At 42.0% G+C, this 25910-nt stretch overlaps 1 protein-coding gene across 4 annotated transcripts; it reads right to left on the reverse strand.

The window, feature by feature from the left end:
- Positions 1 to 808: 808 nt before the first annotated feature.
- Positions 809 to 25910, reverse strand: LOC144594940 (uncharacterized). 4 transcript variants are annotated; one of them, XM_078401875.1, is made up of 7 exons: positions 25706 to 25910; positions 22554 to 22589; positions 11857 to 12126; positions 9313 to 9552; positions 6012 to 6110; positions 5766 to 5885; positions 1972 to 2098 (listed from the first exon to the last, which is right to left on the reverse strand). In XM_078401875.1, the coding sequence occupies exons 1-6, from the start codon at positions 25737 to 25739 to the stop codon at positions 5809 to 5811; spliced, it is 756 nt and encodes a 251-aa protein (XP_078258001.1). In that variant the 5' UTR covers positions 25740 to 25910; the 3' UTR covers positions 1972 to 2098; positions 5766 to 5808. The 4 variants fall into 4 exon arrangements, with proteins under 4 accessions (XP_078258000.1, XP_078258002.1, XP_078258003.1 ...); XM_078401874.1 differs by lacking the exon at positions 5766 to 5885 and having other exon boundaries at positions 809 to 2091; XM_078401876.1 differs by lacking the exon at positions 5766 to 5885 and having other exon boundaries at positions 809 to 2098.

Raw genomic sequence — 25910 nt, forward strand, 5'->3', positions numbered from 1 at the left:
TATCTTGTTGATGCCTTCTGAGGGACCCGGCATGGGGGGGGGGGGTGGGATGGGGGGGGGGGGAGGGGGGACGGGGGGGCAGGGGGGCTGCCAAGAAGAAAGAGGGACCCGATGTGGGGGGACTGCTGAGAGAACAGAGGGAGTATTGTGGACTCCATTGAACACTTTGTAACTTTGTCGGCGCCCTGTAGGTGGCGACACTTTGCATACTTTGTGAATGGTGTGCAAAACAACTGTGACAAGTCACATGTGATAATAAAGTATCAATCAATCAGATAGGGTACTGTAAATAAAGCCTCAAAAACATAGAAAGAATAGCAAATGAAATGTATATAGTCTTATACTATTAGTCTAATATTAACAAAGTTTGTTACTTATCTTTTTTGGAAAATGCAAATATGTGCATTACATGTCTTAAAAGGTATGGACAGTTTGTTCCATTTAAATATTTATATGAATATTGTCTATAAATACAAGATTCTGGACCATCATGACAACTGAGGTAAGCTCCTGCCATTCGTGGCTAGACACAAAAATAAGATCTTTCCTTTAAAGATTTCTTTTAAACTACAACTTTTGTAACAAGACACTTCATTATCAGTGGTTATCAGTGGAATCACCGAATGTCTGATTCCCTAGCATGAGCCTCCCCGTCACCAACGTTAGCCTGGGTTGATCAGGGTAAAGGACAAGCAATGTCCTTCTTGGAAGGACACAAAGTGCTGGAGTACCTCAGCAGGTCAGGCAGCATCTCTGGGGAACATAGATAGGTGGCGTTTTGGGTCGAGTCTGAAGACGAGTCTCAACCTGAAACATCACCTATCCATGTCTCCAGAGATGCTGCCTGACCCGCTGAGTTACTCCAGCACTTTGTGTCCTTTGGTGTATGAACCCGACGTTTCTTGTTTCTCCCTCTTGGAAGGCATGCATCAACTGCTCCTTAACTGTCTGGAATGGAGAAAACAACAGGGGGAAGTATTGTGATGTGGCTCTATCTAATCCACCAAAATAACCTCTAAAACATATCGCAAAACTTAGGAAAATTAATACAAATACAAAGAAATTGTTGCAAGCATGGGTGTTAAACTGACTTATTTTTCTGGGTACCATAATCATCCGATTCAATTTTAAATAACCAAATTACCAAATATAAATCCAAAGGCAGAATTAGCCTGAACTTTCTTCCTTATAAGAATGCAGGGTGTTAAGCACTTGTCAGTATTTGCGTTGCTTTAACTAGTTTTTTTTTCTCTGGGCCAAATAAAATGAATGTCCATTTCTAAATCCAAAAATGATAAAGTATAAAAGGAGTGCATTTAGCTCATTCTACCTGCCAAAATGTTTCAATGTACAACAAATAACATTAATTGTGTTAACACTGTGTTTCTTTAACAAATTTCTTCTAAGGTTCCAATCTTTGCCTGCAGTCTAATTATTTGTATCATTTGCAAAATGTAGGGAATAGGTTAAAACTGGTGCTGTACACATTTTGTAAATAGGTTTGGAGCTCTGGGAATATTACATTGATTTATTTCACCAATCTCTTTAACTCAGCATGATTTGTATTTGTGAAACAGCATCCACAAACATTTTTGCAAGCAGACTGGGATACCTTGATCTTCCTTTGGAATATGTAACTCTGTGTAGACACAGCAGGAAGAATGGCATCACATCTTAAGCTCTCCTTTATACCTGAATCTTGGAAGTGCAAAATCTGAAACTACAGTCATTAACATTAATCTGATTTCTCCAGTATCCTGGTAGCTTCAGACTTTCAGGATGGGCAGGCGTTGTCGTATCAGGTGAGGATGCACCCCAGCCTTGACTGATACTTGGGTTTGACTTTATTGCCGTTTCAAGCCGATTTCTTCGTAGAACATAAAATAGCAGACGAACCCAATGGTGAGGGTGATGTAACTTATCAACAGACTTGTGTGCTGCTCTAACATAACCCGTACTGTTTGGCAATAACATGAGGCATTGGTCATGATGGTTGTATAGAATTTCCTGGATCAAATGTCCTTTGCTTGAGGATAATGAAGCAGAACCTCATTGACAGATGCACATCACATGACTTATGCAATATTGAATCTGTGGGCTAAAAGAGATTTTTTTTTAATGGAAATATCTTTCCAGAGTCAGCATTGACACATAAACCATAACCATCGAAAACATTTTTTCAGGATTCATTGCAAAAATTACCAAAAAGATTATTTATGTTCCTACGTGTTTAAGACTCAAATTAAATTTGCAAAGCATGGCCAATTTGTAGAGTAAGAAAATAACTACAGAGGCTGGGTACAAATCGAAGGTATTTATTCACAAAATGCTGGAGTAACTCAGCAGGTCAGGCAGCATCTCAGGAGAGAAGGAATGGGTGACATTTCGGGTCGAGACCCTTCTTCAGACTGATGTCAGGGGGCGGGACAAAGGAAGGATATAGGTGGAGACAGGAAGATAGAGAGAGAACTGGGAAGGGGGAGGGGAAGAGAGGGACAGAGGAACTATCTAAAGTTGGAGAAGTCAATGTTCATACCGCTGGGCTGCAAACTGCCCAGGCGAAATATGAGGTACAAACCTGCACATCTTTGGGATGTGGGTGGAAACTGGAGTACCCAGAGAAAATTCATGTGGTCACAGAGAGAATGTACACACTCCACACAGGCAACACCTGAGGTCAGGATCGAACCCGGGTTTCTGGCACTGTGAGGCAACAGCTCTACCAACTGTGCCGCCCTGGTCTGCAGATAGTTAGATCAATGCTTGGATGAGAGAACCTAGGCGTAAGATCCACTAGCAGCACTGAAATTTACTGAGGTTCATGGCAACAATGCAGAAATGAAGAGGTGGGAACAGGTGAGTCATTTAAAGTGGTGAGCCACAGGAAACTTGCATTCACCAAGGAGTTAAACAATATGTTCTTGGTCACATCGTTGTAGGAATCTCATGGGTCCGCAAGAAAGTGTCAGAAATAATTACACTGGGGTCATAGAGTCATGCAGCATAGAAACAGGCCTTTGGGCCAACTTGTCCATGCCGACCAAATTGCCCCATCTACGCTAGTCCCACCTGCCCGTGTTTGGCCCATATCCCTCCAAACCTTTCCTGACCATGTACCTGTCTAAATGTTTTCTTAATGTTCTCATAGTACCAACCTCTTCTGGCAGCTCATTCCATATACTCACCGCCATCTGTGTGAAAAAGTTGCCCCTCAGGTTCCTATTAAACATTTTCCCTCTCACCTTAAACCTATGTCCTCTGATTCTTGAAACCTCTAATCTAGGTAAAAGACTCCGTGCTTTCACCCGATATATTTTCCTCATGATTTTATACACCTCTATAAGAATACCCTTCAGCCTCTTGCCTACCCAACCTCTCATAGCTCAGGCCCTGGAGTCCTGGCAACATCCTCGTAAATATTCTCTGCGCTATTTCCAGCTTAACAATATCCTTCCTGTAGCAGGGTCACCAAAATTGAACACGATACTCCAAATGCAACCTCACCAATATCATGTACAACTGTAACATAACATCCCAACTTTTGTATGTAGGAAGGAACTGCAGATGCTGGTTTGCATCGAAGACAGACACAAAAAGCTGTAAGTTAAGCTGGAAGCTGGAAGCTGAAGCAAAAAGTTACTCCAGCTTTTTGCATCTATCCCAAATTTTATACTCAATATCCTGACTGAAGGCCAAAGTACCAAATGCCTTTTTGACCATTGAAATCCACAGTCTATCATTGCTTCGACATAAAAGAGTAATCCTGTTGAGGTCTTAAGCAGGTTTTAAGCACCTCTTCATCTAGTAAAGCCCCAACATGTTTTAGGTGGTCGGAAGGTGTGCATAAGAAACAGTGCACACCAATTTCCAGAGGGATTATTTGTTCAGGCATGTTTGCTATTAAAAATGGATTTGTCTATTAAACTATGACTCCTTTATAAGCCCAAATAGAGGAAGTTGATGAATAAACAGTAAAGGATTATATTCAGGCCGCACGAGGTGAAAGAGCAGAGGGATTTGAGGCCCAAACGTTCACAGGCAATTAAAGGCAGTAGGTTTTAAGATTCCAGTTTCAGAAGCCACATTTTGTAGAAAATAACATGTATGAAGCACAATGTTACTGGAGTAGGTGGATGACAAATGTCTGGATTTTGTTTTCAGGTTACTTTTCATTGGAAATACTTCCATTACCATTTTGTAGATCATCCAGGAGATGATTCTGCTTGCACCTAATTGCATTTTCTAAACCAATGTTACTGTAAGTGAATCGAGAAAGACAAGAAATTGGACTTGCGTGCATTTCCTTAGCTATGGCAGTTCTTTGCTTGCCAGAAATTCTTTTTCATAGTTGAAGTGTTCCAACTGAAGAATCCAACAGCGACACACCCTGTTCTGCAGGAAGTGGAGCAGCCTTTGTGGAATTCTTACAGTGAGGAACACTACATAACAAGGACTAAACAATGAATGCAAAAATAAACAATCTTTCAGTTTGCTTATGTAATAATAATAAAGGTGTCCTTTTTAGTTGTTATTTTCCTCTTGAGTTACCACATTTTTTTATTCATGGAGTCTACATGGCACCACATGTACAATTTCCGTACAATTTGCTAATCGGGGATGTGCTTAGTGTGGCAATACTCTACTGGACTGTTTGTAAGAAAATAATTTCACTGGGCGTTTGCACTTCCCACAAGGGGCGGCATAATGGCGCAGCGGTAGAGTTGCTGCCTTACAGCACCAGAGACCTGGGTTCGATCTGGACCACGGGTGATTGTCTATACAAAGCTTGTACATTCTCCCTGTGACAATGTAATCAGGACCTTCGGCCCACCGAGCCAACCAGCGATCACCCAGTACGCTCGCACTATCCTACATGTTAGGAACAATTTACAATTTTACCGAACCTATGCATCTTTGGAGCGTGGGAGGAAATTGGAGCACCCAGTGAAAACCCATGCAGTCAAAGGGAGAACATACAAACTCAATAGACAATAGACAATAGGTGCAGGAGGAGGCCATTCGGCCCTTTGAGCCAGCACCACCATTCAATGTGATCATGGCTGATATTCTCAATCAGTATCCCGTTCCTGCCTTCTCCCCATACCCTCTGACTCCGCTATCCTTAAGAGCTCTATCTAGCTCTCTCTTGAATGCATTCAGAGAATTGGCCTCCTCTGCCTTCTGCGGCAGTGAATTCCACAAATTTACAACTCTCTGACTGAAAAGGTTTTTCCTCATCCCCGTTCTAAATGGCCTATCCCTTATTCTTAAACTGTGGCCCCTGGTTCTGGACACCCCCAACATTGGGAACATGCTTCCTGCCTCTAACGTGTCCAACCCCTTAATAATCTTATATGTTTCGATAAGACCCCCTCTCATCCTTCTAAATTCCAGTGTATACAAGCCTAGTCGCTCCAGTCTTTCAACATATGACAGTCCCGCCATTCCAGGAATTAACCTAGTAAACCCACGCTGCATGCCCTCAATGGCAAGAATATCCTTCCTCAAATTTGGAGACCAGAACTGCACACAGTACTCCAGGTGCGATCTCACTAGGGCCCTGTACAACTGCAGAAGGACCTCTTTGCTCCTGTACTCAACTCCTCTTGTTATGAAGGCTAACATTCCATTGGCTTTCTTCACTGCCTGCTGTACCTGCATGCTTCCTTTCAGTAACTGATGCACTAGGACACCCAGATCTTGTTGTACGTTCCCTTTTCCTAACTTGACACCATTCAGATAATCATCTGCCTTCTTATTCTTACCACCAAACTCCATACAGACATCACTTGTAGACAGCATCCGGAGTCAATATCGAATCTGGGTCTCTGGCGCTGTAAAGCAGCAACTCGACCGCTGCGCCACTGTGCCACACAAATAATGTTCTGAAGATGAATATCACATACAAAATTGCAAATAAAATTGATATTATAGTTCAAACAATTCCTATCAGATCAAAGTAAAATTAAGCATGAGGAAATTCAATAAATGCTTTATTTCTAATTACCCACCTTCAGTTGCACTACAATAACAGATCAACCCAATAATCAAAATGAGTAGCAGAATGGCTCCTACACTGACACCCGCCACCACTGGCTGGAAACTGGAATCTGGAAAGAAGAACCAGACAGATTACTGTTTTCTTTCTGTTGCACAAGAGAAATTGAATATATTCAAGGCCGAGAAAGATTTTTGTGCTGTAATGGAATCAAGGCAGGGAACTAGTGGAGGGCGAGATCAGAGCAGCATGTACTCATTAAATCGAGCAGCAGAGACATGGGACCAATACTGCTCCTGTTCCTTATGTTCTGATAAAATGTCTACCTCATTCCACTGAAATGCATAAACTTACCTCTGCTAATTTGTTTCAAAGCTTTGAAATTAGGCTTTGAAACAATAAGCACATGAACTCTTATTGTATCTGCATTCCATTTTTTGTTTTGCCTGATATCTTAAGCAGGACGCTAATTATTTAACAAGGGAACAGCATTGTATTCCCACAAAATGATCTGAAATGTTAACTAAGATGCTCTCTTCACAGATGCTGCCTGCTGAGTGTAAAATTCATACAATTACCAAGACTTCCCTGCCTCAGCCCCGATCACTCTTTCCCACATCACATCTGCCCGTCACCACGCACTCCTACCACTGATCTCACATGCTCACCATCCTTCCCTTATTTAGTTCCACGCTTCACCATCCTTTAAAAAAAATCAGATTCCATAATCTACATCCCTTTCTTGTCTCCACTTAAAACATAGAAGTATAGACACAAAATGCTGGAGTAACTCAGCGGGTCAGGCAGCATCTCTGGAGAAAAGGAAGAGCTGACATTTCGGGTCAAGACCCGTCATCAGACAGATTTGGAGAAGGGTCTGTGCTGAACATGATGCCAAGTTAAATTGATTTCATCTGCCTGTACATGATCTATATTCCACTATCCCTGCTTATCTAAAAGCCTTGTATCACCACTAATGTATCTACCTCCACCACCAACCTTGGCAATGCATTCCAAGACCCCAGCACTCTGTGTAAAATATTTGTGGCCCACATCTCCATTAAACTTTCCTATTAAACTTCCCTACCACCCGATAGCTATGCCTTCTAGTATTGGACATTTCCACCCTGAGGAAAAAGGTTCTGATTGTCTACCCTATCTATGCCTCTCATAATTTGATGGACTTCTATCAAGTCTCCCCTGAACCTCTGACGTTCCAGAGAGAAAACAGACATTTTCCCACCAAGTCGCTGTTGCCACCCTTCCCTCCCCATCTGGCTCCAACAAACCATCTAACTTTCCTCTGCAGGATCCATCAATGGTTTGATAGCTTTTGTCCCACCATTCCCCTCACTGCTTTATATTTGCCTTGCCGCGGCAGCGTGAAGTGTAAAATGGAGTCAATGGAAGGGAGGTTGGTTTGTGTGATGGTCTGGGTTGCATCTATAATTCTCTGCAATTTCTTGCCGTCTTGGATGGAGCTGTTCCCAAACCATGCTGTGATGCATCCCGATAAAATGCTTATGTGTGCCTGTAACCACCGGTGCCCCACGAAGGATGGTGCAGGGACCTCCTGCCATTTGCAATGTACATAATGACTTAGATTTGGATATGGAAGTCATGATCAGTAAAGTTGGTAGAATGCATGAAGATGGGTAGTTGTTGATAGTGCAGGAGGCAGTCTTATGCTGCAGAGAGATATTGATGAGTTGGTAAAACTGGCTGCAAAAATGGCAAGAGGAGTTTAACATGGACAAATATGCATTTTGGGCATGCGAATGGGATTCTATGAATCTAATGCTGAAATGCCCGCCAGTCAGGAAGTCAATAAGGCATACAGTATTATATCTGGTTTCACAGGTTGGGGCATTACATGTAAGAGTCAGGAAGTCATGATGCAGCTTAAAGGGACTTTGGTGGGGTTGCATTTGGAGCATTGTGTGCAGTTCAGGTTTACTCATTACATGAAGGATATGGAAGCTTTGGAAAGGATGCAGAGGAGGTTTACCGGATTGATGCCTGAATTAGGGGATTTTAGCTACAGGGAGAGGTTGGAGAGACTGATTGTTTTCTCTGGAACGCCAGATGTACTGGGGAGACAGGACAGAAATATATAAAATTATGAGAAGCATAGATAGGGTAGACAGTCAGAACCTTTTCCCGCGATGGAAAGAATCAAATACTAAAGGGCATACTGTAAGGTGAAAGGGGCAGGTTTAAAGGAGATGTGCAGGATAACGTTTTTTACACAGAGGGTAGTGAGTACCTGAAACATGCTTCTGGGGTTGGTGGTTGAGGCAGTGCCTCAGAAGGACTTTACATTGCACTGGTACTTCAATCTTGTTGCTAAAATGACCATGTACAGAGCAGTAATATATCCCTGAGTTTGCGGTTTCAATAATGAATTGGTTCTGCTTTGTGACTTGGGTCATATTCTTTGTTGGGTGCACAAAATACCACGTGTAGCCTTCTTTTGTTTCGGAGGATACAGTGCAATACAGTGCCAGCTGCTGGCCCAGAATAGGAGGATCTGGCTTTGAGGTCAAGTTAACAGCAAGGTTTAAAGATGATGTTCAGGGTGACTTTGTTTACACAGCGGGTTGTGAGTTCCTGGAACTCTGGGATTGGTGCTTGAGGCAGATATGAAAGTGGCATTTAAGAGAATTGGACAGGCATATGGATATGCTGCAAATAGAGGAATATGGATTATGTACAGGTCGATACAAGATGGTTTTGGCATCATACTCAGGAAAGACATTGTGGGCTGAAGGGCCTGTTTTTGTGCAGTACTGTTCTATGTTCTATGTTGTACATCCTAAATTGGCACACCTCTATGAGTCATAGAATCATACAGACAATAACAGGCCCTTCGGCCCAACGCCCATGCCGACCTACATGCCCCATCTACATATATCTGCATTTGGCCTATATCCCTCTAAACCTATCTTATCCATGTACCTATCTAAATGTTTCTTAAATGTTGTGATAGTCCCTGCCTCAACTACCTCCTCCAGCAGCTTGTTCCATACACCTACCACTCTATGTGTAAAAAGGTTGCTCCCTCAGGTTCCTAGTAAATCTCCCCCCCCCCTCCCCCCCCCCCCCCCCCCCACCTTCTTCAAGATGCATTTGGCAGCACAGAAATTCCATGGTTTCAAGGTAGTTATACCAGACTTTAAAATGATTGAAAATTGAGAAAATGAAAAGATGTTTCATTTGTCAGCTCTGCTAATCTCGGTATGAATACAAAAATCCTTCCTACAAAAGAAATTCAGATTTGAATAGTTGATGACAGCACCTCAGAAGGACTTTACCTTGCACTGGTACTTCAATCCTGTTGCTAAAATAACCATGCACAGAGCAATAATATATCCCTGAGTTTGCGGCTTCAATAATGAATTGGTTCTGCTTTGTGACATTGGTCATATTCTTTGTTGGGTGAATAAAATACCACGTGTAGCCTTCTTTAGGTTCGTAAGTTACAGCACAATACAGTGCCAGCTGCTGGCCCAGAATAGGAGGATCTGGCTTTGAGGTCAAGTTAACAGACAAATCTGAAAAGAAAAAATCAGAACAGCAATGTTAATGTACTGCAACAGTGAAATTACTGTTAAAATCAAGTTTTGCATAATCATCATTTCTGGGAATACTTCGCATTTTGAATGGGTATATATAACGTAGAAATGGCTACTAATGAGAAAATAACATGTTTAATTTCCTGTCATTGTTTTTATAACTAAAAATCCGTCCAGCAGAGGCATCTCTGAATTAATTAAATAGTTGATCGTTCCATTGTAAAAGTATGCCTTCCCCAGCACATCAATCCCACTGCTTTTCATCCAAATAGTGAGCAGTAATAACAGTCTGAAGAAGGGTCTCGACACGAAACGTCGCCCATTCCTTCTCTCCAGAGATGCTGCTGGATTACTCCAGCATTAACCTACAAACTTGTACGTCTTTGGAGTGCAGGAGGAAACCAAAGATCTCGGAGAAAACCCACATAGGTCACGGGGAGAACGTACAAAATCCATACAGACAGCACCCACAGTCGGAATCGAACCCGGGTCGCTGGCTCTGTAAGGCAGCAACTCTACTGCTGTGCTACTGGCACAATGAAAATATTAGTGGGAGCTTTATCCATAGCATTTATGGATCACAGAACAGCAGTCCAGCAAGAAATGTTTGCTATCAGTGTGGGAAGGTAGAAGTCAGGCAGCAGAAACCCAAGAAATCTGCAGGAAAAGTCAAGCTGCCGCTAACTTATTGAGAGAAAAGACAGCAGTCAGAAGCAACCTTTTGTGTGGATTGGTTCTCTGCCAATAATAATACCTGGTTTATGTAAGATCTTCAACATAGCAAAATAGTTTGTCATGGAGTCATAGTGTCAAATGGCACGGAAACAGGCCTCGGCCCAGATTGCCCATGCCAGCTAAGAAGCTCTATCTACACTAGTCCCACCCGCCCAGGTTTGGCCCACATCCCTCTAAACCCAATCCTATCCATGTACTTGTCCAAAGATGGACACAAATTGCTGGAGTAACTCAGCTAGTCAGGCAGCTTCTCTGGAGAACATGGATAGGTAACTTTTTAGGTCAGGACCCTTCTTCAGACTGCCTATCCAAATGTCTTTTAAATGTTCTTCTAGTGCCTGCCTCGACTACCTCCCCTGTCAGCTTGTTCTATATACCCATTATCCTCTGTATGAAAAAAATAGCTCCTCAGGTTCCTATTAAATCTTTTCCGTCATCTTAAACCTATATCCTTGGATTCTTGATTCCTCTAGGTGCATTCCCCCCCATCTATTCTAGTGCTTTGATTTAGGTTTAGGTTTATTATTGTCACGTGTACCAAGGCACAGTGAAAAGCTAGCTACCCAATCTAATCAGATAGTACTGTACACAAATACAATCAAGCTAAACGCAAGTGCAAAAGGTAGAGCAAGGAGGAAGAGAGAGAAGAAAATAAAATAGGTGACAAAAAGGTAGGTGCTAAGGACAAATTAAGGAGGAAAGAGATGGTGAAGGAATCCAGAGTTTAATGTCATGCCAGCAACTGTGGTGCATTCCTGTTGTGGATTCTACAACACTGGAAGAGCCCCAACATTTAAATCTAAGAGGATTGTTGGACTGGAAGCGATGACAGGGAAAGGGGTCATACAGAAAGCAGAGGGATTTTTTTAAAAGGATAAGAATCATATAATCAGGCTTTGCATTTGCAAAATAAATGGTTTAGCATTTCGCTCACACTGTTCTGTTTCCATTCCTCATCAGGACCTGCCAGGGTTATATTTCTCATGCTCACTTTAAACGTATCAGGTTTACTGGAAAATATGTACTACCACTATGTAATATCTAAGAAATGGGAATTAAAATTGTATTGAGGGATAAATAGAAAATAAAATTCAATAGTCCAGAAACTGCCAATCCGTCATCATCAAAAATCAGAGTGTAGAAAAAAAGAATTGCACTTGCTGGTATACACAAAAGGGCACAAAATGCTGGAGTAACTCAGCGGGTGGGGCAGCATCTCTGGAGAACATGGAGAGGTGCCCTTTTGGGACATGACCCTTCTTCAGACTCAACTTCAGTCTAAAGAAAGGCCCCGACCCGAAACATCACCTATCCAGTCTAGAGATGCTGCCTGACCCACTGAGTTACTCCAGCACTTAGAGTCCTTCTACCATCAAACATCACATTATTGGAGTTTTAGTAACAGGCATGTCTAGTTTTGGTGTGCCTTTGTAATTGTATTTGGACACTGATACCTTTTACAATTTGCACAACAATTAGCACTCACTTCAAAGTGAAAATCGAAAATGAAAAAATTATAAAAACTAATTAGACTGTCAATATTCATACCTATAACTAGCCCTCTGCTGTACTTTGAACCAAATCCATTATCTGCTTTGCATTTAAGGGTCTCCAGTAATTCACTGAAAGATAGATTCACAACAAACTCCGCTTTACGCCGGCTCACTGCAACATAGTTCTGCATCAACGTTGTGTTTCGATACAATGTGTACCTTATCGGTAAGCTTCCTTGTGGTGACAAACAGGAAACAGTTGTGATTATTGATTCTTTTATCTTGTAGGTAATTTGTGCAGAAATCTCAGGATTGGATGCTGGAACTGAAGAAGAAAAAGGAAAACATAAACCACACTTAAAACGATCATTTAAACTTCCTTTTGAAAATACAGCTCACAGAAAAGCGTAAATGGACCAGTGCGGAGTGGTGGCAACATCATTATTGGTGTCCAACATTCAACATTTTACAGTAAGCAAGTGTAATCACATGGGGGAATGTTCCACTACTTTAATAAGGGCGGCACAGTGGTGCAGGTGGTAGACCTGCTGTCTCACAGCGCCAGATACCTGGGCTCAATCTTGACCCTGGGTACTGTCTGTTTGCGTTTGCACGTTCTCCCTGTGACAGCATGGGTTTCCTCTGGGTGCTCTGGTTTCCTCCCATATTCCAAAGATGCGTGGGTTTGTAGGTTAATAGGCCCTTGTAAATTGCCGCTAGCGTATTGGAAATGGATGAGAAAGTGGGATCATTTCGAACTTGTACGAATAGGTAATCAATGGTCGGCGTGGATGGTGAACTGGTGCATGTTTCCACGCTGCATCTCGAAACTACTCTCAACTACACTTGGGCGACTCCAGCACATCCATGGAAGCCCAGTAGAGGATGCCTGGCAGTGGTCCCAGTTTAATAGACAATCGACAATAGGTGCAGGAGGAGGCCATTCGGCCCATCAAGCCGGCACCGCCATTCAATGTGATCATGGCTGATCATCCACAATCAGTACCCCGTTCCTTCCCTCTCCCCATACCCCCTGACTCCGCTATCATTAAGACTCTATCTAACTCTCTCTTGAAAGCATCCAGATAATTGGCCTCCACTGCCTTCTGAGGCAGAGAATTCCACAGATTTACAACTCTCTGAGTGAAAAAGTTTTTCTTCATCTCTGTTCTAAATGGCCTACCCCTTATTCTTAAACTGTGACCCCTGGTTCTGGACTCCTCCAACATTGGGAACATGTTTCCTGCCTCTAGCATGTTCAATCCCTTAATAATCTTATATGTTTCAATAAGACCCCCTCTCATCCTTCTAAATCCCAGTCAATCCATATCTCAATGTGAATAACTGTCATCAAATGTTCCTTTAATTACTCTTTTGCTTCTCAGTTAGTTCCTTCTGCAATTCAAAGGTTGTTCTCCAGCATAGGAGTAGCTTCATTAGACAGACTGCAACTGGACAAGGCAGCTGCCCACTGCCTTCTCAAGGCCGTGGGGGATGGGCGATAAATGCTGGTGTTTCCAGTGAAGTTCACATCCTGTGAATGAGAATAAATCTTCTGTCATAGACAAGGGGCCCCTCATCACATAATAGCTTTGCTTCCTTTTTCATTGTCTGGATTATCACATTTGATTCATTGTGGTCAATACTCTGAATAAAATTCTATATTTGTGCTTACCAAACATGACAAGTTGAATTTCCTCTTGGGGCTGTTGTGCTATTTACCATATAGGTTATGATGCGTTGTGTGCAAAGAGATAAGATCCATTTCTCAACACTATTTTTAATTGACAACAGACACTCATTTTAAAGGAGATTCTGATCAGGATTAAGTGTAGGATAATTGCTTGCAACTGCTCAGAGTTATTCAATCTGTGTTCTTGCCTGGAATTCTGAATTGTTCCATTGTAAAATGCAATTAAATAAAAGTTCAAAAGAAATCATGCTCCCAAGATCCATCAATCTTTCCTTGGTGAGAGACACAAAATGCTGAAACATCAATCTTCAGTCTGAAGAAGGGTCTCGACCTGAAACGTCACCCATTCTTTCTCCCCAGAGATATTGCCTGTCCCGCTAAGTAACTCCAGCATTTTGTGTCTATCTTTGGTGTAAATCAGCATCTGCAGTTCCTTCCTAAACCTTTGCTTGGTTACATGCATAAATAATAGTGTATTGGAATTTGCACATTCTTCATGTGACCAGGTGGGTTTCTTCCCCATATCTCAAGGAAGGTTGGTATGGATCCTCTCTGATTCCTCTCAGCCAGTAACGTGATGGAAGGTGTTGCTAACAGTGTTAGCAGCACACATTCATGAATAACCTGCTCAGTGATGCCCAGTTGGGGATTCACCAGGACAGTTGTCACCATAGCCTGAAGTTTGCAAGCTGTGCAAACTGACAATGCTCTCATCTGATCTTCACAAAACATGCCCTCAAAGATACAGCAAAGTCAGTGGTGTGCATTTACCTTTCGCGCCACCAACTGGTTGTCAAGTGTCAGTTCTCTGACTCTTCACACCCCTGCAACAATCTGTTCGAACTTCTACCATCAGGCAGACGATACAAGGTCTTCTACGCCCGCACCTCCAGACAGGAACAACTTCATCCCCAGGGCCATAGCTGCTATGAACCAGTCCTGCTGAGCCGGATGGTCACATCGCACAGTGAACCGGCACAGATCTACTTGCACTTTATTCTGTTTTAAAACTGTTCTAATTTGTTTCATTGGGTTGTTTAAATTAATACTGACTAGCTAATTCATTTATTGCATCGTATGGGAGGCGCATTCCCAATCTCATTGTACCCCTGTACAATGACAATAAAGATATATTGTATTGTATTGTATTGTATCAGGCAATGGTAAAGTCAACCAATCTGTTTGAAAACTCTCACAGGTAGCGAACAGGAAAGCATAAAGTACAACTTCTAGTGAATGTCGTAGTGCAACATGAATGTTGAAACCATTACGCCATGAATTAACCTGAAATACCATATTTTATAAAAAATCATGTTAAAATCCATACAATCATGAAACATCTTCCTGAGAGAATGAAAATGCCAACTTAGATTTTTGGTATGAGCAGAAATCATCTTTAAAAACATTTTGGGTTTCACAGAGTGGATCGTTTGCAAAGACAAAAAGGCCAAGTCAGTGGATATTTTTAAGGCAGAGATAGATAGATTCTTGATTAGTATAGGTGTCAGAGGTTAAGGGGAGAAGGCAGGAGAAAGGAGTTGGGAGAGATAGATCAGCCATGATTGAATGGTGGAGTAGACTTGATGGGCCGAATGGCCTAATTCTACTCCTACTCCTTATGATCTCATCAGTTCAGATTGCAATACATAAAGTTATAAAGAGTGAATTCTATAAAGGAGGAATGAACTGCCTAAAACAGCCCACGGATTCCTGTGTACACTTACTCCTGTTGCAGTCACATTTCCTCCATTGTGATTGCAATTATCTGCATGAACTCTATGCCAATATTACTACTCAGTTATGTATGGATTGCTGCTATCTTACAATTTCCATGCATTGTACCCTTAACAGAGCATCATACTCTCAGGGAGTTTCAAGGGACTTTATCAAACAAAAAACTGTCACTCAATAAAAAAAACAAAGGGCAAAAAACTAAAAGCTTGGTCAAAGAGGTAGGTCCCAGGGAGAGGGGCAAAGAGCAGTCTGTGAAGTGCCAAAGATGGAGCAATTAAATTCTAGAATAAGCAAGAGGCTGGAATTAGAGAATCACAGATGCTGATGGGACTGGTGAAGATCAGAATGATAGGGAAGGGTGCATCCATAGAGGGGTCTAGGAACAATTTTAAAATTAAGGTGTTGCTCAACAAGAGGCTGGGGGAGGACAGTAGGTGCAGGATGAAGGATAGACAGGATTCAGTTTGAGGAAGGTTCTGTGAGGTAGAGAGCAATATACCTCTCTACCTCACAAAAGTTAGGAAGAGGGGATGTTCAACGAGATCTGGGTGTCCTAGTGCATCAGTCACTGAAAGGAAGCATGCAGGTACAGCAGGCAGTGAAGAAAGCCAATGGAATGTTGGCCTTCGTAACAAGAGGAGTTGAGTATAGGAGCAAAGAGGTCCTTCTACAGTTGTACCGGGCCCTGGTGAGACCGCACCTGGAGTACTGTGTGCAGTTTTGGTCTCCAAATTTGAGGAAGGATATTCTTGCTATTGAGGGCGTGCAGCGTAGGTTCACTAGGTTGATTCCCGGAATGGCGGGACTGTCGTATGTTGAAAGGCTGGAGCAATTAGGCTTGTATACACTGGAATTTAGAAGGATGAGGGGGGATCTTATTGAAACATATAAGATAATTAGGGGATTGGACACATTAGAGGCAGGAAACATGTTCCCAATGTTGGGGGAGTCCAGGACAAGGGGCCACAGTTTAAGAATAAGGGGTAGGCCATTTATAACGGAGATGAGGAAGAACTTTTTCAGTCAGAGAGTGGTGAAGGTGTGGAATTCTCTGCCTCAGAAGGAAGTGGAGGCCAGTTCGTTGGATGCTTTCAAGAGAGAGCTGGATAGAGCTCTTAAGGATAGTGGAGTGAGGGGGTATGGGGAGAAGGCAGGAACGGGGTACTGATTGAGAGTGATCAGCCATGATCGCATTGAATGGCGGTGCTGGCTCGAAGGGCTGAATGGCCTACTCCTACACCTATTGTCTATTGTCTATTGTCTATAAGTGAAGCTAGCAGGACTATGTTGAAATAGTCACGTTTGGAAGCGGCAAGGCCACTTTGAGGATTTCGGATAAGGCAGCAGAGATAGATGAGGTTTCAGGGATAGGTCCAGGACCATATGCTGTCCAGGACCATATATGATATATAAAAGTTGCAGCCAGACTGCGTGAATTTTCACATGTAGAAAGAAACTGCAGATGCTGGTTTATACCGAAGATGGACACAAAGTGCTAGAGTTACTCAGCGGGTCAGGCAGCATCTGTGGATAAAAAGGATGGATGATGTTTCCGATCGGGACCCTTCTTCAGACCCAAAACACGAGTCTGAAGGAGTGTCCCAACATGAAACGTCGCCCCTCGTTTTTCTCGTTGCCTGACCCGCTGAGGTACTCCAGCATGTTGTGTCTATCTTTGGTTACATTTTCAGTTGCTGGGATGAACTAGGTAGTCAGGGAGACAGAATACATATCGGGAACACAAGATAAAGCATTCAATCAATCGATTATTTATTTTACAGAAACGTTCTGTTTGTGTAATAATGAATGTCATATAAAGATTTGAGAGTATGGACACCTCAGGAGAGAGAGGTGGCGGTTAGGGGAGCTCACTGCTCCACTTATACTTGCACAAAATGATACAATGCTTTTGAAAGCAACTTGCTGGAGCACTTTCGGGTGCCATAAGCTAAGACATCAACTGTCCATTCCCTCCACAGATGCTGCCCGACCTGATGAGTTCCTCCCCCACTTTATGTTTTACAGGAGCAATTTCATTTGTGCTCAAGATTCCAGCATCTGCAAGTTCTTGTGTCTCTGCAAAGCTCTTGAATGAGTTTTACCAAACTAAAGATGGGCTAATGCCCAAGATAGATGAGCTGAGAACCTTTGTAGGAAACAACGCGGATGGTGAAGTCGATGTTGGCACTTCCCTGCCTGCAGCTGTGTGTATATTGACCACCGCACTGTATAACTGCTAACACAAATTCCAATTTCCTGGACATGGTTTCTTTTCTACGTATTGTGCTGAGTTCCTCGGGAGGTGAAATAATGAACGTGATTAGGATTGTATTACTTAATAGGGAGAAGGCCCATTAAGAACTGGTACAAGAATAGTGATGCTGCCTGACCTGCTGAGCTACTCCAGCTTTTTGTGATACCTTCGATTTGTACCAGCATCTGCAGTTATTTTCCTACACTACCATATGTATTCTATGGATTGTGTGTTTCATACAAACGTGACACCACTATTTAGAAAGATTGCAAAGCCATGAACTGCTGAGGAAGTGTGAGGGGCTGATTTGCCTTTTCCTGCTCCTGCTTCCTGCAATGTCCAAGAGATCGTGCGTGTTATCAGTTTCCTTTGTTTCAGTGTTTGATTATTGTCCATCTGAGAATCCCAAAAAAACTGTGTTTATTTGAATAATATCTGGAATTGGAGAGCAAAGGAAATTGTCTTTTCTTTCCAGATGAATAGGATGGATTTCAATTTTTAAATGGGACTTTTTCCAGAGAACAAGAATATCAGCTGCCTAACACTAACAGTCAATGACAATAGGATTATCAGCGCATATCCTTCCTGAATAACAATTTGAAAGGAGGCCTTCTCCCCATTAAGTAATATAATCCTAATCAAGTTCACTATTTCACCTCTCAAGGACATAGCACGACACGTAGAAAAGAAAGAGTGTCCAGGAAATTGGAAATTATATTCGCAGAGTTATTTTCAAATACCAGGAAACTGCAAACAATGCATTGCTCTGTGTTAGGTGAAGTTCTACATGAAAAATTGCATCAAACTTGCCTAGAAAAAGTCACCTAAATAACATCAATCCATGTTGTACTAGACCAAGCCAGATACAGTCTTAGAACGCTGAGCTATAAATAAGATGTTACATGTTAATGGTTGAATTGTGTTTTTAACCATTTTTAAAGATGATATTAAAAAAAGTATTAATAAGGTTATTTTAAATGTTCACTGACAGCTGCCCTTTTATCCTTGTTTAATGTCTTCAAAAGTGTGATGGACAAATAGGTTTCATTTTGGTGCTTAAAGCTTTTTTTTTGTTGCAGAAACTGCCAAAACAGGACTCCTTTTATTCTCCTGTTTATTTTACTTTGCACGATTCTGCACTAAATAAAGATATTAAATGTCCAACTTCTATCTTGTTCCCAGATAGTTAATCAGACCAAATCTCCTCAAGGTATGCCTACATTGAAGAAGTTCTCCTCCTCTCTCCGATGATAGTTCTCGAACTGCTGTCCCTCTGTGATTCCTCCTGCTCCGACCATGTTTTTCATTGTCTGCTTTGATCTGTCCTTTTCACACCTTACATGCTCTTTGTACCCATCCATATCTCTAGTTTCCCCCTTCCCCGACTCTCAGTCTGAAGAAGGGTGTCGATCCGAAACGTCACCCATTCTTACTCTCCAGAGATGCTGCCTTTTCCTCTGAGTTACTACAGCTTTTTGTGTCTATCGTCAGTGTAAACCAGCATCTGCAATTCCTTCCTATACACAATAAGAGGAGCCTTTACATTGCCCTCTTCATCCATTGCTAATACTCTCATGATACGTTATGGACACAATGGGATGGAATGGGGGATTCAGAGAATGACAGATGATTGTCAGATCATCTTCAGTCTTATAACATTGTGTTAATCTGCGAAGACACTGTTCTTCCTCTTCTTGGGCAGTCCCTTGGGATTGAGGATGATTCATCCCCATTCCAATTCTGTGGGGATCACCCCATACCACTTGCACTATCCTGCACGCTAGGGACAATTTACAATTTTACTGAAGCAATTTAACCTACATCTTTGGAGTGTGGGAAGAAACCGGAACACCTGGAGAAAACCCACGTGGTCACAGGGAGACCATACAAACTCTGTACAGACTGCACCCGAAGTCAGGATCGAACCAGAGACTCTGGCACTGTAAGGCAGGAATTCTACTGCTGCTCCACTGTTCCGCCTCCTAAAGTTTGGAAAATTAGCTGCACTCCCACGGGTGGTTCGTTCGAGGGGAGATGTTTTCTAGCAGCGGGAAAGATTGAGGAGCACTGGGGAATGATGCAGCTGTGTATGACATTGGATTACATTGAGATTGGTTCTGGTATAGACCCATTGGATAATATCAGTTTCCATAATGTAACATTTTCATTCCATAGCATTTATAACATTAACAACACTTGCCTTTAATTCCATGCTGTTACATTGCTCATAAATAAATAAACATTTGTTTAATATTCACAATCTAGAATTTTCATTTACATATTTTTTTCAACTTAACCCCTGCAGTGTTCAATGCTACCAGCAAACTCCTCACTTTACCAATTATTTTCAAAACGTTAAGAGTCAGAACATCATCAACTGAGTGTGGAATATTCCAACACGCATTCCTGTATTAGGCCAGAAAAACAAACAGGAAGCTATGGTCAATGTACATTTTCCATTCATTTCCTTCCCTTCCAGTGTCATTTGTTTTTATCTGTTATGCTTTGCATTGGGACGCCTTATCAGTCCTCACATTTCTCATGGTTTCTGCATACACTTTTGATCCGACCTACTGCGAATAGACAGTTTCTCCGAGGATAACTGTGGCATCCACTGTTCAGCTGTAATTCTGATCTGGGCATCAGAAAGATCCCCATGGTCGGCCGATGCTTGTGGATGACACGCATTATGGGACGTTTCCCTGCTGAAAGGGTACTGGTATTGAGCAGATATATAATATTTTTCTCTTATCTGGTTGAACAACAAGTCTAATCATTTTGATGACGTCAATGGTGATTTCACTATGTTGACTCCCTCTTATTCACCACATCTCAGCTGAACCAAACCTGCAGATCTGATGCAGTCATGAGTAGCTTAAATGGAAAATGAAATTATTTATGATTACATGCGAATTAGAAGCAGAATGCCTTTTGAATGCCTCTGTTGTTCCGTGAGTTCATAACTGTTTGTAACATCAACTCCCATCTGCCTTCCTCTGTCACTCCCTTGTTTATCTAACTCTGCCTCAAAACTATTCAAAGCTCTGTTTTTACCATCGTTTGAAGGTAGGGTTTCCAAAGACACAGAAGAGAGCATTTTGCCTCATCACTCTTAAATGGGTACGCTTTATTTTTATTAAGCAGCAAGCTCGCAATCTCCCATAAAAGTAACGATCTTTTTTGCGTAAATCTATTTATAAGCAGCACTTTAGTTTAGTGATACACCATGGAAAAGGGCCCTTTGGCACACCGTTCATTCAGACCATTGATTACCTGGTCACTCTAGTTTCATGGTATCCCACTTTCTCAAGCACTCCCTACACACTAGGGGTAATTTATGGAGGTCAATTAACCTGCAAGCCCGCATGTCTTTCGCATGTGGGAGGAAACAGGAGCACCCAGAAGAAACCCACGTGGCCACAGGGAGAAAGTGCAAACTCCACACAGACAGCATTTCGAGGTCAGGATCGAACCTGGGTCTCCGGCGCTGTGAGGCAGCGGCTCTACCAGGTGAACCATCTAGGGTAATAGAAACATAGAACATAGAAACATAGACAATAGGTGCAGGAGTAGGCCATTCGGCCCTTCGAGCCAGCACTGCCATTCAATATGATCATGGCTGATCATCCAAAATCAGTATCCCATTCCTGCTTTCTCCCCATATCCCTTGATTCTAATAGCCTCAAGAACTATATCTAACTTAAGGTTTCAAGGTCAGTTTATTGTCACATGTACCAATTAAGGTACAGTGAAATCTGAGTTACGCTGCAGCCATACTAAGTGAAAAGCAACAAGACACACAGCCACATAAAATAAAAGTCAACATAAACATCCACCACAGCAGCTCCCCACATTCCTCACTGTGATGGAAGGTAATAAAGTCCAATCTTCTCCTCCTTGAATATATCCAGTGGAATAGCCTCCACTGCCTTCTGTGGCAGGGAATTCCACAGATTCACAACTCTCTGGGTAAAAAGGTTTTTCCTCATCTCAGTCCTAAATGGCCTACCCCTTATTTTTACAGACAGCATCCTTAGTCAAGATCAATCGCTGACCAGCGATCCTCGCACATTAACACTATCCTACACTAGGGAGAACTTTTACATTTATACTGAGCCAATTAACTTACAAACTTGTACGTCTTTGGAGTGTGGGAGGAAACCAAAGTTCTCGAAAACTCACGCAGGTCACGGGGAGAACGTACAAACTCTGTACAGACAGCACCTGTAGTCAGGATTGAACCTGGGTCTCCGGCGCTGTAAGCGTTGTCAGGCAACAACTCTACCGCTCTCATTAACCTGGGTCCTCTGATTCAAGTCAGTAAGAAAATTTAGAGGAATTCCAGAATTCATACCATCCAAAATAATTGCCATTTAGTTCCACATTGGATGGAAACTGAGAGTCAGATATTGTGCAATGTTGGCACCCAGTTGGGTCAGTGCACTTTCTAAAGTGGACAAATTCCCCGAGACAAGCGGGCAATCAGAGCAGGGACGGGAAGTCAGACTGAAACTAAATCATAAGATCATAAGATATAATAGTAGAATTAGGCCATTTGGTCCATCGAGTCTACTCCGCCATTCAATCATGGCTGATCTATCTCTCCCCCTAACTCCATTCCCCTGCCTTCCGAGAAGCCTGTAGAAGCCATATTAATAGTTGGAACTATTAAAAGAGAACTACGACACAAGGTGCTGTCTCCGTTCTTCATCTTGGAGATGGTCTTCAAGGCAACAGAAAACATAACACGGAGTTAAGCCCGTTAACTCCATGCATAGTTAGCATGGAGTTAACTCCCTGTGCATGATGGAGTACAGCATTCTTTAGTGTCCTTGGTCCGTGGCATAGCTTAAGGTCCGGGTTCAATGAGAACTAAGATCCTAGAACTTTAAGGTCATGTTACTCCACTGTCATACAGAGATATTACCTTTGGGGCATCCATATGTACCCTCAAAATTGGGAGAATCACAAGTGTATGCAGCAAACGTTTTCTCTGTCAAAGAATCTTGATAGTATTGAAGACAATTTGGAAAAGCTGCATGTAATCTGTGCTATGGTGTGTAGTACTCACCTCTGTTGCCCTGGCATGCAGCAAACGGGGTCAACACTGTAAGAAGAGAACATTGCTAATATTTACAGTGTTACATCAATAGCTATGCAAGTCTCATTTCTGTATGCTTATACAGGAGAGTTAAACAACAATTGAACCCCAACACGGTGGCGCAGCGGTAGAGTTGCTGCCTTACAGCGCTTGCAGCGCCAGAGACCCGAGTTGGATTCCCACTACGGGTGGAGTTTGCACAACGGAACCGCGTGGGTTTTCTCCGAGATCTCCGGTTTTCTCTTAGTTGGCCTGGTAAAATTATATAAATGTAAAAAAGAAATGTCCTTAGTGTATAGATAATGTGCGGGGATCGCAGACTCGGTGTATAAATTTAAGCTAAAGACCCAGGAGAGATCAGTTCTTCTGTAATGATCAGATATACAATATCTGAGCACTGGGGTGTTGAGAAGGGAAACTAGAATGCAATAAACATTATAACAGAATTTAAGAGCTGCTATATGTAAAAAGTAATAAACGTTATTCTGTAAAAGACAGCGAATAAATTATATTGAAGAATAAGGAGCAGGCAGGAAAACTCAACAAATATCCGTGGTTGCTATATCAAAGTTGAAAACCTCCTGGCAAGAGTTGAAAACCACTAGGCGAGTGAGTGAGAGACTCAAAAGAATGTAGCAGTAGTTTAATTTAGAGATACAGCGCGGAAACAAGGCAGACACTTCGGCGATCCCCGCACATGAGCACCCTAGGGAAGAAGTTCTCGGAGAAAACCCACGCAGGTTCACAGCAACCTGGTCGACAGCACTGCATTCGCTGTAAGGCAGCAAATCTACCGCTGCGCCACCGTGACCGCCCCAGCAATTACAATTTATTAAAAGTATAGTTGTTAAGAAAGGAACTGGATTGAAGTTATAACTCAACTATTTAAGAGAGGGAAAGAGGGAAGGGGGGGAACTATAAACCACTAAGCTCAACATCAATTAGCAAGAAAGTGCTGGAATCTGTTAAGGAAGTGATATCGGAGCACTTGGAAAATGGCAAGATTTGGTGGAATCGGCATAGATTTGTGAATAAAAAATACATGTTTGATTAGAGTTCTTTCGGGATGTAATCAGCAGAGAAGATAGAAGAAAAATTCATGCTTTTGGTTTGCAGAAGGCCTTCAATAAGATGCCTCATAAAGGTGATGATTTAAAAAAAAATAGATACACAGTAGTTGGGATGTGATAGAGTGGCACAAAATGCTGGATTAACTCAGCGGGACAGGCAGCATCTCTGGAGAGAAGGAATGGGTGACGTTCCCGGTTGAGTTGGAAGAATAAGAGACATTCAAAACACATAAGGGCTTTGACAAGGTCAATGTTGAGCAGGCATGGATTTGAGAACTGGTTAACAGAGATATACACGTACAACAGAGTAGGAATAATATCATTTCATGTTGTGATTCTGTAAAAGAGTGGAGTGCTGCAGGAATCATTGTAGCTGCCCCAACTGATCGCAATCGAGATCAATGATTTGGATGGGTAACAGCTTCAAGTCTGCTGAAGACACATCATTGGATGGCATATGCTTTGTGAGGTAGATGCAGAGAGAGTTTTGGAAAATATCGACAATTTTAACATTCAGGTGAAGATATGGAAAATAGAATATAACATGGAAAATATAAGATCATCTGCTTTGGTAGAAACAGTGAAAAGTGGACCATATGGGGGAAGAATTTAGTGTGCAGAGGACTTGTGTGTCCTTATCATGAATCACTGAAAGTCAATATGAAGATACAGTAAACTTAGAATGGTAATAGTACATTAAGCCTTTACTGCAAGAGGATTTTAGTACCGAGACATCTTGGTTCAATCCAACAATGCCCTGGTGAGACCGCATCTGAAACATTGTTTATGAGCTGACATTCCTCCCAGGGCAAGATATCCTTGCAGCAGAGATAGAGTGCCACCAAGGTTCAACAGAATGGTGCCTGGGATCGCAAGTTTGTTGTGCAACTAGAGGTTAAAGAGGCTGGCCCTATGCTCTATAGATTTGGAAGAATGAGATGTGATTTCTGCAAAACATACAAAAGGGCTTTGACAAGGGCAATGTGGAGTACGCATTTCCCCAGGCTGTGGAGTCCAGAACCAGGATCTCAATCTCAAATTAGGGTTTTAACCCTTCAGCGGAGAGGTGAGAAATCTCTTTACTGAGGGGGTAACAAATCCTCCATCCAAGGGCTGCACAGACTCGTTCATTAAATGTTTTTAAGATGGGCGTTACTAGATTTTTTTAATATCAAGGGAATCACGAGAGATTGGGTTTATGCTGGAAAAGGTTGCCGAGATAAAAGATCGGACATTACCTTTTGAGTGACAGGACACACACGAAGGGCTGAATAGCCTCATCCCACCTTTATATATTTTTCTTAAAAATGCAGCCAATCATTCATCTTCTTCAATTTATTACACAATATATTCTGTGCACCCTCCTGAAAATGACTTCAGGTAATGTTTCACGAGAGAGCAATGGTAATATGTGTGGTTAATGCTACCATTTAGTATCATTTTGCAAGGATCGTTGTGAACTGTCGTTTTACTTCTATCTCTACTAAAAATATTTAGGTGATCACACACAAAGTTGTAACTTTGTGTAATTTTTTTTATCTTGGAATCAATTTCCGTGCAGTTAACTACATAAAATGCTTTAACAGACATTCAGGGAAAGTTCAACTGTTATTGTGGACTGGCCGTGCAAGTTCAACCAGCTGCAGTGAATGCTTCGAAAGACAAAAAGATCTACTTTTTTCACAGTTTGCATTCGTATATCTAATGTGTTGACCTTAAACTGTTTATAAACCAGTTGCTTTCATTGGAGTCATCTTAATGCCCGAGAAATGCAATAGAACCTTATCAAAGTCAATAATTCCAGCAGGACAACAAACTGAATTTCAAAACCAATGACAAAAACTATACGAATTGAGTGGAGTAACTGGTGTTAGGATGAATTACTAGAACGAATATGATAGAGCACCTCTACACAACTTTTCATTTAAAATGAGCTTCAAGTAAACATTCCTCATAATTCATCCTTCCTGAATTAATTCAAGGTTGTGTAAAGAATGACTTATAAATCAACACACGGAATTATCCTCTTCTCTTTGGAAAACGGCAACTCACCAAACAGAACGTGTAGATGGAAGATGAGACTCATTTTCTCCTTTGATGCAACTGGTTGTTAGCGAACGAACATCAAGTTTAGATAGAGAGCAAAGATAAAGAGCGAATTAGTTCATTCGTTCTTCGTCAAAAACTGCAGAGACAATTGAAGAGTTTTTGTTTTCCTCCTGCACTGGCAGCTGTCTGCAAGATCCACACCCGGAGC

Source organism: Rhinoraja longicauda, chromosome 6 (genome assembly GCF_053455715.1).
Source record: "Rhinoraja longicauda isolate Sanriku21f chromosome 6, sRhiLon1.1, whole genome shotgun sequence".
Classification (NCBI taxonomy): Eukaryota; Metazoa; Chordata; class Chondrichthyes; order Rajiformes; family Arhynchobatidae; genus Rhinoraja; species Rhinoraja longicauda.